Source organism: Corvus moneduloides, chromosome 12 (genome assembly GCF_009650955.1).
Source record: "Corvus moneduloides isolate bCorMon1 chromosome 12, bCorMon1.pri, whole genome shotgun sequence".
NCBI classification, from domain to species: Eukaryota; Metazoa; Chordata; class Aves; order Passeriformes; family Corvidae; genus Corvus; species Corvus moneduloides.
Genome location: NC_045487.1, coordinates 8,735,727 through 8,752,275, shown reverse-complemented (window position 1 = coordinate 8,752,275; position 16,549 = coordinate 8,735,727). Strand labels below are relative to the sequence as shown.

Genomic DNA, 16,549 nt, shown 5'->3' with positions numbered 1-16,549 from the left:
TTTTTCCAATGAGGAAACTTGAATAAGCAAATGCACTAGTGAAATGGTAATAGAGGCCAACATTTTAATAAATACATTTTCTTATCTACATGTCACTAGATGAAAAGATGTTATGAAAAACTATCACCAGATGAAGCAAGCGTGCAAGTTTTCTTAATTGAATATGACAGGTGCACAAGATCTGCAAATTCAGCACAAGGACACGTGGTGCCAAACTATGTTTTTAAGTGCTTGCATACTATTTTATGCAGTAATAAAACATGCTATCACTACTACAGGCAATGCTTATGGCTAGATATGTATTTTTAAAGCTCATAATATCACAATTTTGGAAGTGCTCCACCTCTAAATATTTGCAAATAAACTATCATCATGGAACAAATAAAAATTATAAGCCACCCAGGACATGGAAGCACTTTTACCCTTCTTAACTTCTACAGTCTCTTGTATATACCATTTCCATAATCAATTTAACCATACATTTCAGAGTTTCTGTCTAAGAGGAACTGTTAATGTCAGGACCAAAATTTAAAAAGGCTAATTCTGGTCCTTGGGGTATTACAGCTAGAAATGCTCCAAGGTTCATTTATCTCAATCTGATATTCATGTACTACTAGAGGCTTTAAAGCAATGACACTGATCTACCCACATGGCCCTCCCCAGTTAATAAATCCTGTTCTGTAATGTGCAAGAGATTGTCTGCAGAGAGCGGAGACAAAGGCTGGGTATGCAATCACCATCCATCACAAAGAACACTCGCCTGTTTGGGATCAGCCTGACTACTGCAAATGGGCAGACTTAAGCTAAAAATAGAAAATGAGGCTCTGAAAATGATATCTTGACTATATGGAGTTAATGTTCTTCCTTGCTGTGCCAGTTTGTGGCTCCATTTCTTGAAAGTTCCCCGGCAGTTTAATTATAAATATCCTCTTCAAAGTTTCACCACTGGCTTATTTTCATAGCCTAACAACCCCCTGAAATACACTCTTCATTTTCACATATAAACAAGGAGCTTAAAGATAGTCTTTCTCCTGCTGCAGAGGTGGTGAACAGCTGAGTGGCTGTGCAAGAGTCAGCGTGGGTTCAGCCAGGTTAAACAAACTTATCCTGGTTCTGCTCATGCTGCACATAGACTGACTTCACACCTCCCCAGCTCAGATTTGATCCTGCCTAGCAGGGGTATAACCACGTTCACAGAGCATGGAGACTGAGCAAACAGCCCTGGGTGACTCTGCACAGAGATCAACTCAAATGTCTGTGCTCATGGGATACACAATGCCTAAGGATGCTTGAGAGCTGACCGTGCTTAAGGATGTGTAACAACAACAGCATCAACAACAAAGCTCACAGTTTTCTGGTACTGGCAGTTCAAAACAGATCATTACCGACATCTGAATACACCACTCTGTGCCAGTGACTCTCTGCCTCACCATTCCACTTTTAAAAGAGAGTCACAATTGAACTGACAGTACATTTTACATGATCTCCCAGCTATAAGAATATGACCATTCTGGAACACAGCTTCACATCCTATGACAACAGAACTGCCTACACATTGCTCTAGGCAGACATACTGGAAAGGTTTCCTAGAAAGAAGTCTGTCAGGCTAGGTGTGCTTCTCAGAATTTTTTTGGCTTACCTCCTGGATGTGTTGCTCCAAATGACTGATCAATTTGTTCTATGGTTGGAGCAATTGCCTGAGAGTTAAAATGGACACCACTGAAAAAGAAAACAAAATTAATCTGCCTGAAGGAAACCAAACAGATGCTACAAACATTTACTAATGGCAATACCACATTTAAATTGTAAGTCTCCAAGACTGAAGAGTAAACTGGTAATTTAACTGAGTGCTATGTTCAAGAAAGAATGATTATGCACATTACTTTATAACAGCTATTTTTGATTTTTAAAAAGAATAATTGAAAAAATGAATTCAGGATTTAAAAAAAAAGGAATAAAACCAGCCACTCTAACCAAGAATAAATCATGGGAGGTCTTAAATCACTTACCAATATTTTAACTTCACCTTAGTCAAGTCATAAACTTCAATCACCTGAAACACAGGAAACAGAAACATTGCCATAGTTCAGACATTTGCAAATCATTAGAGGCAAATCCTTGTCAAACGGCAAGAGTAGCTAGTGCTGTTTCCTCCCCTTCTTATAGAACTCTGTCAAGATAAACCTCAGTGTCAAAGATCAAACTTCAAAAACTGACTCAGCAACTGCACATCTGAAATAAGGACTGAACAACTCTGGGTTCAGGAGAGAACCCCCATATCCCATGTACATCAGCAGGAAGAAATATTTTCACTGACACATCAATATTTTGATTTCTACAAAGTTTACTCTTAAATTCAAAGAAAAGCAATAGCAAGGATTAGCTAATTAGGGAATCCTCTGATGAATGTCAAACAATGGGCCATTCCTTGGGTTGCTCCTATTACCCTGAAGAATGCCTGTGCAAGGCACCAAGTTCTAACACTGACTGCACTGCTGTAACTTCCCAGCTCTTCTAAAGTAAAAGATGAACACAGCAAGACTTAGTAATGGTATTCAATTTCAATTATACATAAGGTATCTTGCAACCTCGCCAAGCATTAGAGAGGACAATCAGAAGAGCAGGCCACAAAGAATCAGGGCAAGCCATCATACCCAGTTCTGATAGTTACTAAATCTTGTAGACCTTACTGAATATTCCAAGGAGCCTTCCTCTCTGCAGAAAATATTAGATACGGATCCTTTGTTCTGAATACATCACTGCAAACATGCATCTGTGACTGATGTCATATGATTTTTATGACTGTCACTGGATTTTGAGGCTACACTGGGCTTTAAGCAGATGATTTTTGGCAAGTAGCCAGGGACAAATGCAAGCTTCTTCCACCCTACATACATGTTCCAGTGTCAGCAGAAAAAGAAAATACGTACAGCTCACAACCACTCTAAAGAAAAGCTAAAACACAATTTTGTTTTGTAAAATCCTCCAACAAATCATTGGCAAATTCAGACAGGACTCACTCTTCAGTGAGAGAATAAAGCAGAACTTCCAGGGAGCTTGCTACCAAGTGTGGCTTTAAAGCCTAAAAATATCACCAGCTGAGAAGGAAGTCTTGGTTTTGGGAGATGCCCAGCAAATAACCCTAAATAAAACAACTTGCAATGTTTAAACCACTACCTCTATATATATATTTAGAAAAAAAAAGTCAACATTTAATTGCATTTCAGAATATAAGCAACAAGTAGGGCACAACAAACTAAAATTTGGCAGAACTAACATAAGAGAACAAATACATTTTTCTTCTTAATGAAATACACTTGGAATTATGCTTCTTGGAAAAACCTGGTTATCTAGTATTTTAAATCAAGTGCAGCTGACATGTCCAGATTTCCTTCACTGTTAAAGCCTATTAAAAAACAAAGGCTACTTTCATGAAAAGCTAGGACTGATTTTACTTTTTTTTTTTAGTGATCTTGCACATCTTTTCCCTCCACAAAATTTTTTCTGAAAATAGAGAGGACCAGCCCCGCCCCAGATCTTGTTTTGCAGCCACTACTGAAGTGCACTGGGCACCCTCCTGAAGTTCTACTGAACAAACTGCACAGCAGAAGACAAAAGGATGAGCTGAACAACCAGGAGCAGTGCACAAGGAATTGCAGTGGCACAAATGTGGTTCCCCCCAAGAGAAACACCCTGACAGCAGCCAACAGGCACCAGTTTGCCAACAGTCCTGTTCCCATGATTCAGATCAACTCAGGTCAACATTTCTTTTTACCAACATCAGAGGAATGAACAAGTGCAACTTAGCAAAAATTAATGGCAAAGGATCTCGTAAGTCATGAGAGTCATAATGAAGAATAGGCCAGAGCACTAGAAAAAAATTTATTTTCTAAATCACAGCAGCTACGCTGACAAAAAGATCAGTGTGATTCTATGTGCAGAGAACATAAACTGAGAAGACCAAGGACTGTTCAGTGATGGGTTTACTACACAGTCAGAAGACAGTTGCCCTAAATGAGGAACAGCTGATGTTTCCTAATATTCCCTGTTTTGATAATTACTACTAAGACTTATAAAAATGTTCATATGTGTATTACCAGCAATAACAGACCAATGCTGTGAAACCCAACTCTTTCTCCACCTCAAGAGGGAGCACACATGAGAGACCTTGATGCTAAAATTCCTTCCAGAACCTGGTCCTGGATCTACCGATTCACATTAGCAACACCTCCTGCAATGCTTTGGCTACTGAAGGCAAGTCTTTCCCCCTTCTTCCCGAAAAAAGGGAGGAAACTTCTTAGGAATATTGCTGAGTTTATTCCTGCACCAGCTTCCTTAGAATTGTCAAGACTTTCCATCTTAGTAGCCTGTACTTCAATCTCTTTCACAGCCAAATTTACTAGCAAGTGTGTTTTAAAAAAACAACACACTAAGACAAGAAAGCCCGCCTGATTTTTCCAGTTTTGCGCTGCTGAGCAACACTGAAAACACAGAGTCACACCATCTTAAAAACAGGCATTACTTACTTTACAGCTACAGTATCCTTTAACAAGTCCTGTTGCTCACTTCTGAACTGATCCCATCGAATTTCTTCTAGAAAGCTTTCTGAACACTTTTACAAGTATAAGTTTTCATAGCACTGTATGCATTTACACAGCTTGACTATTCATATTTCAAACAAACAGAAGTGTCACTAGACCACTGAACCACAACATAACAGAAGAGATTGTTTTTCCTGTATTTTTTTATTTTTGAAACAAACCTAGAAACACACACCAGAAGAGTTTGGGGTTTCTATTTTTTCTTTTAAACTAGTTTTTAAACACATTATGGAGAAAGGTGAGAAAAGCTCTTGCTTAGTTCTTAGCACGCTGGGTGTGACAAAATCAGACCCTCAGAAACTGGAGGTGAAGAGACAAGGTATACACTACTTACAGCACCTCAAAAACACTGCAGGATTGCAACATTTCCCAAAGAAGTCAGTAAGGAAGCCATGGACTAGAAATGATTATGCCAGTTTTGAGTTCAGTCTCCTTCAGAATTACATACAGTTGGAAAGATTTCATACAGCTGACAAAGAATTTTCAAGATACTCTCTTAAAAATTGTAAATGCACATACACAGTCTGAATAAATAAATTCAAAAACATGTCAAAACCAAGAATACCATTATTACAGAATGACTTCATGAACAGAAACTACCATAAGGCAATTAACAAACAGAAATCTGGGAAAAGAAGTCTTCAGTTGTCCCACAGCTGAGCTCAATTTGAACTGAAAATTTTCCTCAAAATGTGTATTTTTATAATTAATATTAAAAAATTTTAGAAAAATACAAGCATACCATGGTGTTACAGGCTATTCTTAGAGAAATAAGTACTTCCAACAACTAATCTGGGTTGCTATTCAACAATTTCATATGTATGAAGTACACAAAGAGCTTAAGTTTCAGCTGATAGCACATGCTACTCTCCTACGGTAATTTTGGGGATAAAGCAATGGCTGAACTCTGGAGACTGATATTTTTCTTCTGGTTTTATTTTAGATGTGAGTAAAGGGCAGAGGGCTCCACCTACCACTCTTCCAAACCCTGGAAGTATGGATGTGAGCACCATATTCCAGACTTAACTAAACGATAAGCATTCAATTTTTTTAGTATCACATTTAACTCCACACTTCCGCTCTCAAGTGTTATGCAACACAGCAGTTAGAGCAGTTCACTCTCACCCAATTAGCCAATCAACACCTAAACACTTCTGTCACAGTGAAATTTACACCCACCAGGTGAGAACCAGTGACAACTGTTCAGCACAGCTGGTCTGGCTGAAAGGATCACCCTGAATAACTAAGAAGTTACACACAGATATTTTAAAGGCTTCAGTTAAGAGGTTTTCAAAATTTTGTACTCATGTAGTCATACTTCTACAGTCCCACAGCTGCCCATTTTGTATGAATAAAAAATACCACTTCCATTACAAGATACCTTGCAAGGATAAATGCCACGGGAAGGTAGTGACTAGCCTGCCTTTTATTTTGCATCTTAACTACACTAAGCATCCTTGAGAGATGGAAATCAACTCCTGGTCACCTAAAAGCATAAAAGCAGAATTGAAGGCATCAATTGCAGGAACCAAAACTCATCCAGAACAAACTGAAATCAGTGCAGGAGGCAGCTGCTCACAAGATGCATGGACGTGGCTTTCTGGGGGGAATCACACACTCACAGCCACAAAAGTACTCTGCAAAGCTAACTTAAATGAAAACTATGAATAGGAGGAAGTTCAACTCCATAAATAAAATGGCAGCCCACATAAAGGAACAACCTGGGCATAAAACAACACTGTCTGGTTTCCATTAATGATGATCTGATTTCAAATCCAAGGCCTAGCTCTAGTAAGGGCCTCGTGCAGCTCCTGTGCACCTTGAGACAAGATGGGCAAGCGAGACCACACTGCACCATCACACTCCTGTGGCACTTGTACAGTCCCCAGAACAAAGGTAAGGTGTCTTACTTCCATAAACAAAGATTTAAATCCCACAGAAGAACTGCAGTTCAAAATCACAAGAGAGCACTTTATGTAAGACTAATTAAATGTCTAAATGAGCCACATACTTATGCTCCGTTAAGTGTCAATACATCCCAGGGTTTTGGTTTGCAATGTCTGTTTGCAAGAGGGATGTTTTATTACCTTAAGTCTCTGATTGAAAGCATCAAACAGCAGTTTGATTCCATCCTGAGTCAGGTTAAGGATGAGGTCATGGCTAAGAGGTGACTGTAAAACAAAAAAAAGCTGTTAGGCTTTTAATTTCAAGACTTCTTTGTAAAGATAGGTATCACTGTAAAAGTATAAATTGGTTACTTTGGAAAAACAAAAGTGTCTCAGAAAACAATCATTCGTTCAATTAATAAGCATAACTAAAATATGTTTGGCCAAACCTCTCAACCCCTTCAGTTTCCTTATGAAAAAAACCAGAAGTGCCTGTGTAATATCTGTGCCCTGCAAGAACTCCTACAAGGGTACTTTGTCCATTACTGTAAGTGGGGGAAAGAACAAAAAAACAAAACCAAAAAACTCGAAACAATGTAACTCCCAATCCCATTAAAAACAAACAAACCAACCAGAAACCAACAAAACCCCACCCCGAAAATTAACACTCCCAGTTTAGCATCAGAGACATCATCTAGGGACAGCCTCTGTTGCATTCTTGGTGCACAAAAATACCAAGTCTCACATCAGAACCAGGCATGTGCTTGACAAAAAGATGGCTTTCCACTTCAAAACTCAAACTGTCACAGTCTTTTTCAGGCCTCAAAAGGAAGGCTTCAGACTCTTATGTTGTGAATTTAGGTTTCCTTAGTTACTGTGAATCATAACAACTAAAGGCTTAATTTGCAGTCTGCTGGAGTCAATAGGAGACATTCCACTGGCTTTCCTGGTGTCTGCATAGGCTCTGAGCCCTCTCAGTCTGCTGGGTCACTGGGGAAGCTGCTCTCTGCTCAACCAGTGCAATTCACACAGACACAGTCACTTGGCCCCAGCTCAGCTTTTTGATCATGTACCATCTAAAGCACATTTGCTTCAAAATGCTCTATCCCCCACAGCTGTCTCCTCAGAGGAGAAAAAAGGTTGAATGGCAGGCAGGCAGCAAGATTCATGGCCTAGAACTGCACCAGGCAGTTTCCTAGCAAAAGACAGAATAGGGATGGACAACTGGGGCAAAAAAAGGCTTCTGAAGTGGGCAGCCACACCATACAAGCCCTTTCATGAATTAAGCATAAGCCACCTTACTTTGCTCTACTGGGAGAAGCTCTGGGGTTTGACTGTCAGAAGTCCAATTCTCATCCTCAATTTTCTCACATCAGCACTGTCTTCTAGCCTTGACACTTTCTGAGCATTTTCACGTGCATGTCCCACCCCTTCCCAAACCATATACTGAAGTAATCAGATCCTAGACTTCACAACACTAGGTGAAAACAAGCCATGGGGCTTTCCATTCTCTGTGATGCAGATTTCCTGTTCCTCTGGATCACTGCAGTAGCTTTTCCTGAAGCTGGTTCAGTTTGAGCTCATCTTTCCTGAACACCAGTGATCTAGTGGGTAAACTGTCTCCTAAATGAAACTTTCACAACATTTCACACAGTGGCATCAATACCTCACTCTTGCTGACAAATTTTATGGTTCTGTATAGAACTGAAGCAGCACTGCAACAGAACTATAAGCTTGAGATAAAAAGATCTAATGTTGATCCTGACAGTCTTTTTCTAATCCCTTATAAATCTCATTTAGAAAGGCTACAGATAGAGCAAAAAAAACTTGTAATCTTGCATTCAAACACACCAGCAGAGCTGTTCTGCTATGGGATATGCTCTGCATTTCACTGGTTTCTAAACAAAGTTTTCATGAGGTTATTCCAAAATTAATGAGAGCATTACAAGTACTTTTGAGTGGGTGGAAAAAAACCCCCAAACATCTGAGGAAAAGCCTGATAATTAGTACAGCAAATAACTTCTGGTTTATGCTAGCTTATTTTCTAATACATGGAAAGATTCAAGGGCACAAATTTAGTTCATGTGACTTTTAATATACAAAATAGAACCTCAAGTATGAAAGATGATGCCAAGAAGCAACAGGAGAGTTCTTCTGAAGGAAGCACCACAGATGTGCAGTTATATTGCTACTCTACATAAAGATGCAGGAAAAACTGTTATCACTGAACAATCCCATCAACCACAATCCAGAGGAAGAAGCTTAGGAAAACAAAGGCAATTAGTATCCCACTTAAACTGACCAAAAAGGAGTTAAAATTCTTTTATTCACAGAAAAGGATTCATCAAGCTTTTTTTGGCACAGTTTAGGCATCCCATTTATGTCAAGTTAAAGAGAGCACCGTGGGCAGATCTAATTGCATTTAATTGCCATATAAATTTTTGAAAGGAAATACTCACTGCTGGAGTTCCAGGATCAGAAATTCAGTGCTTTAGACGCAACAGCTTTAAATAACATTTGATCACTGTGCTCAAAGGCATTCTTTTACAAGGCAAAGAGGAAAAACATGAAGGCTGTTCAGGTACAGTTTAGCTAGATAGAAGTTGTGCATGGCAAAGTAAATTTTAAAGCTTTGAATCTTCTAAGAGCTGAGTTCTTTGTGCTCAGCTGCTAATGAAATGCATGGCACTCTGCATGAGGGTGAGGACAGAGCCAGACAGTCAAATGCAGGCCCTGAGCGGTGTGTGAAAAAGAATATCAGGCACTGAATTGCAATAATATACAGAAAAAAAATATAACCAGTAGAACTATTCCAGAAAGTTGAGAACTACTATTTTGTTACACTATGCAGATGCTAAAACATCTTTATATTTATTACATTTTGGGAAAACAAAAAACCCAAACCACTAAACCTGTCTTTGGCAGACAGAAGTTCAGTGTACACAGTCAAGAACAATGTAACTTCCCAAGAGGTGTAAGAAACCACCTCTGCTTGCTAGCACTGAACCATTAATCAATCCTTCCATAATTCTACAATCTGACTGGAACAGGAATATCATCATTTATCTAAACAACCCTAGAAATAATTCAAATGCACTGTGGTGCACTAAAAACCTCCAAAGAATACAAAAACAAGGAATATGTTCACTGCCAGACGGATGCTCCCATGCATTAATCGCAAGGAGCCAGATTTGCAATTCAGTCATCATAAAACCCATAAATCCACATAAAGTGAAACAAAAAAAAGGATAATTCATTTAATAACATGAAATATGTATCCAGCACTGAACACCAGAGTCAAGGTTGTTCTTAGCCATTCAGTATTCACGGCAAATGCACAAGGCCTGAATCCTTGTTTTGATACAAACTGACATTGTACAGACTATGCCTTTTTCCTGAAGGAGAGAGCTGTAATTTGCAACATATGAATATCATCCTCTTATTAACATGCATTGCACATAAAACATCTGGAAAGTCACAATCCTCCTTCGTCCTACCTCCCCTTACATTTCCATCAGAATAACACATTTTACTTGATCTAGCAGAAGGGTTTTGCTTCTAGTCCCCTTCTTGATGGAAGTCAAACATCAGGAACATAATGCTGCTTTATGAAGAATTATTAAAACATCTACAGCTGGTTTAAATCACTGCATCTACTTTCTGCAGACAATATTGCAGATGCAGAGAAAAGGTATGGAAGGTTTTTCATGGGATTCATCACCACTGGACCAAACACAAAAGCAGAAAGTAATGAGTGATTCAGTTCTTTAAACTGCAGCAACACTTCAAAATTATGAAGTAAATAGACTAGAATTAAATTGTCCAGCTAATTACATAACATTTCACTTCTTAAAGGAAAAACTATGCCACTCCTCCACTGCATATACAAAACTGACAGCTGTTAAATCACTGCACTGCTGTGCTGAGGATTATTACATCTGACATGAAATTTATAAAAGCTACATCTCTGATGTGGTGGCAATAATTTGGTGTAATTCAATTTCAAATAGCCCTGCAACTCATACAATACGTACATTAGCACAAAGCATGTCTTAATTCACCATGAGGTGCACTTCCTGCCCAGCCAATGCACTACTCACCTGCTCACTGTAGAGAACCTGGACGTTTTTGATAATGCGACAGTGTTTCTGAAGAATTGCTACAGCCTGAGCCAACGGCATTCCTGGAAATAAAAACAGGTGCATTTCTTCAGTGCAGAGAGCAGCTAACGGAGATTTTTAACAGCAAGGTTACACATGAGGTAACCAAACCACCATCAGCAAACACTGAGTTACAACAGAAAGGTATGTGGTCAACAAACAAGCCGACTTAACTCATGGTATCAGCACAGACCTGGTGTTTGGAAACAGAACAGTCATTGTTTGTCTACCAGTTGTTAGGCATAGACGAAAAAAGTATCTCTAGACACAAAATTAAACAGCAAAGTTCAGGCAGAAAAAGCAAAGAGCTTGCCAGAGCCTGGGCACAAAATTTTCTGCTTTTTGGGGTCTACAATCCAATAACTGATAATACAGCCCATATCAAACTCCACTAGAGCTGGCTAGAGCACTCCTCTACACATTCAATAGGCTCCTGAAATACTTTTTATGGCACACACTTTTATTAACCTTGATAAAGTACTGGGTATCCATACCAGACAGATACAATTACTAACATAGAGCAATGATTCTCCTTAGACCTAACAGGCCACATTAACTGCTGATATGGCTGTATTTATGTCAAGGAAGAAATTTTATCTTCTCAGTTTACAGACACTTTTGCCACAATTGAGGCAACACACTTACAGCCATTCAGCCTCTCATACAATTTCAAGGGCTTTTTTTTTCTTTCCTCAATGTATATCTTATCTTTACAACTATAAATTTTTGAAAGCAGAATGGAACAGCTGATTCTGCAGAAAAAATAGCACCACACCATCCCATCATTTATCACACTAAAAACCTTCGTTGCCTTTCCAAGTGAAATGTGATCACATTCCTGGATTCAAAGCACGCATTTACAAAGCAGGGTTATGAGCTCATAATTGTGAAGTTTTATTTTCATACTAATTGCTGCAAGTCAATTTAGATCAGTTATCTGACACTTTATTTCCATTCCTTGCCCTGTCCTTTTCTATTTCTAGTTTTTAAATGTTAAGAAAGTTGCCTTGATTAGGGAAAATTTACCTCTACACTTTTAATACATTCAAAACTTTTACTTACTAGCTACACCTCTCAAACTCAGACAGTATGTCATGTTTCAAAGCATCTTTTAGACATTATCTACAGTATCAAAGTGAGAAAACTCTCTCCCTTTCCATTTATAACTATTTATAACATACACATCTAGCTCACCATGGGTACTGCTTTAAAGTAATACTACCATAACACTAAAAAAAAACCCCAAAAACATCATTCTCTTTGTCGTGTCCATATAGTGCAGCTTTGCTGAAATGATGAAATTAAGTTTTGGTGAAACAGATGTACAGATTAGAACTACAATGATTCAATTTGCAAATACCATATACAAGTGTCTGCAAAACTGGTTTTCACCTCATCCCACAATCTTGGGGACAATTTGGTTTGCAGCTAGAAATTATACATCAGTAGATGATATTAAGTCAAAAAGTAGAATTATTATTTTAATAACAGTAATGAAATTAAAATGCAGAGCCACATAATAAAGCAGCACTGTTTCCTATGATCTAGGAAGTAGCAGTTGCCTTGTAGTCCAGGCAGCCGAGTTTGAAGATGACAGTTATTATGTATTAATATTTTCAAAATGGAACAGAAATATAAATGGCAGCAAGGAGCTATGATCAAAGATGCTGCTGTAAAAATTCCACATTTCTTAACCTAGTAAAAGGTATGAATCCAGAAAAAGAAGTAAGGTTGACTGAAGAGTATAAAACCCATGTCGTCAGTCAGCATTCATAAAAGACTTGCAGAGCTAAGACCATGAGCTCATTTAAAAAATAAACCAGTGGCACAGGCTGAAGCCCAGCCAGCACAGCTGACAGGGTCCATACTGACGGTGCCAGCAGCCCGTGAGGATTCAGTAAAAAAGCACCCGGTTCAAGTAGTGCAGAAACACCGAGTTCAGGCTGTAGTTCGATGCAAACTGATGCAATCTCGAGCTGGTAAGTGTGCAAACAGATGGCTCATGTGACTCTCTTACTCACAGCTTTCTCAGGCTGCAAGCAAATGGACATGGACTGACTTGGTCCAGTTTTCAGCAACTGAGAATCAAGCAGATTTGGCCATGCAGCTGCTTAGCAAAGCTACAGTGAGCAACTCAAATTCTCCAAGAACAGTTTACAGGACCCAAAATGTGTTGAACAGCCAGTATCCTCCCTTTGCCTCCATTTGCAGAAAGTCAAAGGAGGAATAAAAAAATTGATTCTTTTTCTTCAGTCTTCTCACACACAACATCCCCTTTTTCCTCAACATTCATCAGCCTTTGCAGTCAAAGAGGAAAACAAAGAATTCTTTTTCCTTTGCTCATCAGTCAGGGGGAATGGGGAAGCAAACATGGTTTCCAGCACATCAGACAGTCAACCAAACTGAGCCATGGCAGTAATGCCCACAAAGACCAGTGCTAGGGCTCTTCTATCACAGATCTTTCCCTTTTCTAAATGCTGGATTGATACAAGCGGCACAAGACAGTTAGTTCTCTCACATACACTGGCCAGGAACATCATGGCTTGAAGCATCAGCCTATGCTAAGACTGTGTGTCTTGAAGGGATGAGGGTAGAGCAGTGAATAAAGATTAAGAGAAAAATACAAGAAAAATCTAAGATGAATCATAACGCATTAAATAAAGATAAGTGAAACTCAGTAGGAAAAGAAAGTATAAAGTGCCAGAGAAATGCAAGTGTGCCTTAGAAATTATACATCTCAAGCACTAACAATACAGCTAATAGGCACTACAGAACAAGTATTTAATTGTTCTCCTTTAAAACAGCAGGAATGTAGCCCAAGAGGTGCAGTGGCACAGGTATCTAAACTCAGTCTCGGTTAAATTTTTTTTGCTCTAGTCACACAGTGAGTCAACACTGGAGCCAGAAACAGAATCCAAAAAGTCATGTACAAAATTTTCCTGGCATTTCCCCTCAGTCATCTCCATTGTGGGCACAGTACTGGAAGCCAGAGTCAGCAGCAGTTCAGGAATACTGCCATTAGTTCTGCTAAGAGCAGAGCTAAACAAATAATGAGTAGAACACTGCTGGCAGCGAGAGTCCCATTTACACCAGCACTACCAGCCCCGCTGCCATGAACACAGCTGAACCAGCTTTGTCAGCAGGGACAATCTTCACACAACATTGCTGGTGCAGGACAAAGTCAAGTATCCTAATACCTAGTCAGCCTCTCTGCACCAGCAGGTCATGCTAATTATATATTAGACACATCACATGGTGGCTATGTTTACTCCAAGAAATACAGCTGAGTTTCCTCCCTCTCACATCTATGCGTGTGTGTGCGTGCACATAGACAGAGACACTAAAATTTTAACCATGAGACTGCATTAACAGGCTTTCCTTGGGAAAAGGAAAAACATTTTCTCTTTCCTTTTTTTGTTTTGATAAGGAGAATGGAGGGAAGCCAGTTCTCTGTATTTATGAAGACTGTCAGGATATGCAGCTGGAGATTGATTTTCCCCAGGTAACACAGGCACTAAAGGATGGCAGAAGGTCACACAAAGCCGAGAGCACAGAACATTTAGGGTACAAGGATTTCACCAAGATTTCAAACGGTTGGACCTGAGGTGCTATAATTAGCCTCCAAAAGCCATTTAGCCTTGTCTGTAACCACCAAGTTGTACTTGACTGAAGTCACAGCAGCATAAACAGCCCTTTGTGTTTGATTGGTTTCATATTAATTACTCCACAGCACAGCACCACTCCTTTGGTCCAACCCTAGTTCAGGGCAACTGTGTAAAGTGTCTTCAAGAAACAGTCTGTCCCCTCTGTTCCCTTTAAGGAACAGTCTGTCTTGTCACAGGTGACAAGAGCAGCAGCCCAAGTGTAACTCAAGTTCAGGCAGACACAGCTGACACACAGTGCCTTGTTTACATTTGCCCAACTCCTATGACCATTAACTTTACACAGAGCTACAGCAATGATGGGATAGGGAGATAAAGAGTCCAACACTGATATGTTACACAGCCACTCAGAAAAGGTGACACCTACAGTATTTTCTGAAAGTTTTAAGGACTACCAATATCTGCTTGAAAATACAGGTCACCCAAAGAATCCACACCATCTCATTTCAACTGCACATTTAAGTGTCCTGCTGGAGCACCAGCCAAATTTGCATCAGCTGGGGGAAAGTTCTCGCTCATCACAGTAAGCAGAGCAATAACTGGTAGGGAAGGACTACTCAGCGAGATGAAAAATACAAATGATTAGGGGGAAAAATACTTGTTATCTAACCCTGAGAAGGTATCTCCAAAGTTAACTTTCTCCACTATTTCACAGCCCAACAGCAACAAAAAGAACTTGTGAAACTCGATTCATGTTTATGAAGGGTTTGTACAGAAAAGCACAGCATTTATAGTAAGTATCAGTGCATAGCTGAAGCTGCCAATATCACCTGACACACATTCAGGTGACAATCACCACATTCATGCTTCCTCTTTTAGGAGTTATTTAAAAGAATGACTAGTCTTAGGTGGCAAGACAAAAGAAAGCAAACGAGCACATGAAAGCACACAAGCAGATAAAGCACAAGCTAGCACGCAAAAGCTAAAGATGAAACTATAAACTACAAAGGAATCCTTAAAGCTCGTACTTTAGTATTTTTAGCGACAGAGAAGGGTGAGCTTTGGCTCTCGCTCCCTTTCTCTCTCCAACTCCCCGAAAGCGCTGGGAGAATCCTTATGGACGCCGGATGCCGAGAGGACCCGCATCGCCCCACTCACGCACAGGGCCGGGGGGAAGGAACACACTTACCTAAGGTGAACTCCCATTGCTCGTTCCCCAGAGACCGCTCGGGCACCACCTCCAGATCTAGCATTGGCTCAGGTAGCGCGGAGGCCGCGGGCTCGCACGGCGGGTCACCGGGTCGCTGCGCCGGACCCCTGCGGGAGGGACGCGGAGGGAAGCGGGAGGGAAGCTCGCAGCCCGAGCCCGGCCCCGCCACCGCCCCCTGAGGGGACTCGCCGCCCCCAGCCCCCGGGGGCAGCGCCGGGTCACAGCGGGGCCCCCGCACCGGGCTGCGAAGGGGAAGGCGCGGGCTCCGCCGCTACAGCAACCAACCGGCCGCCCCTCCCCGCCCCGCGGCCCCGCCGCCCGCGCCCCCCGCCCGCTCGCCCCGCCCGGTCCCGGAGCGCGGGCGGCCGCGGCCCCGCCGGGGCAGGGGAGCGGCTGCGGCCCCGCCGCTCGTCCCGGCGGCCCCGGCCCGTCCTGAGGGGCCGGGGGGGCTCCGACCCCCCCCGCGCCGCTGGGCCGCGACTCACCTCACTTGCGGCTGCTGAAAAAGTGCTTTGCAGCTGTCGTCAGGCGCCACCGCGCGGGGGCGGGGCAAGGGCGGGGCCGGGGAGGTGCGCCCCGCCTCCCGGCCGCGGGCGAGGGGGGAAGGCGTCGGCTTGGCGAGGGGGAGATCGAGGGTTCGAGTTCCGCCCCGGCCTCGCCGCCAGATGAGGGTCCGACCGAGGGCAGCAGCCCCGGTTACATCCGACACGAGTACCTCGGGATTCAGAACAAAATAACCAACCCAAACCACAGCCCAGGTGCATCCAGTTTGTCCAGTTGAAAGGCCAGAGTGCAGGAAAGAGGAGTTAAGGAGAAATTAGTCAGTGGCACGAGCAAAGTTACCGGAATGAACTCGGGAATGACTCAGTAAGGAAGAAAGGAGTAACGAGGTCATTGGCTTTGCAGTGTTGTCTGAGCAAACAGGGGCGCTGCCACCCCAGAGTTCTGACCCTAGGAAAGCCCACATTTCCCTTGGGACAAGGCTCGCCGCGCAGGAACCTGCTTTGGTCACACCCAAAGACCCCGGGTGCCCGAAACACCCACAGAGCTGGGGAGGAAACTGAGCTCTCCCAGTATGCCAGGATGTGCC

The 16,549-nt window shown here is 41.6% G+C and overlaps 1 protein-coding gene across 1 annotated transcript in view; it reads right to left on the bottom strand.

Annotated features, from left to right (window-relative positions):
• The window catches only part of C12H16orf70 (chromosome 12 C16orf70 homolog), a 35,178-nt gene extending 19,148 nt beyond the window's left edge, over positions 1-16,030 (bottom strand). Inside the window, exons 1-6 of the mRNA XM_032121576.1 lie at positions 15,945-16,030; positions 15,439-15,566; positions 10,588-10,670; positions 6,689-6,772; positions 2,010-2,053; positions 1,640-1,719 (exon numbers count right to left, since the gene is read on the bottom strand). Of these exons, the coding sequence (XP_031977467.1) occupies positions 1,640-1,719; positions 2,010-2,053; positions 6,689-6,772; positions 10,588-10,670; positions 15,439-15,502 (355 nt within the window). The 5' untranslated portion in view covers positions 15,503-15,566; positions 15,945-16,030. The remainder of the gene's footprint in view (positions 1-1,639; positions 1,720-2,009; positions 2,054-6,688; positions 6,773-10,587; positions 10,671-15,438; positions 15,567-15,944) is intronic.
• Between the last annotated feature and the right edge of the window lie 519 nt (positions 16,031-16,549).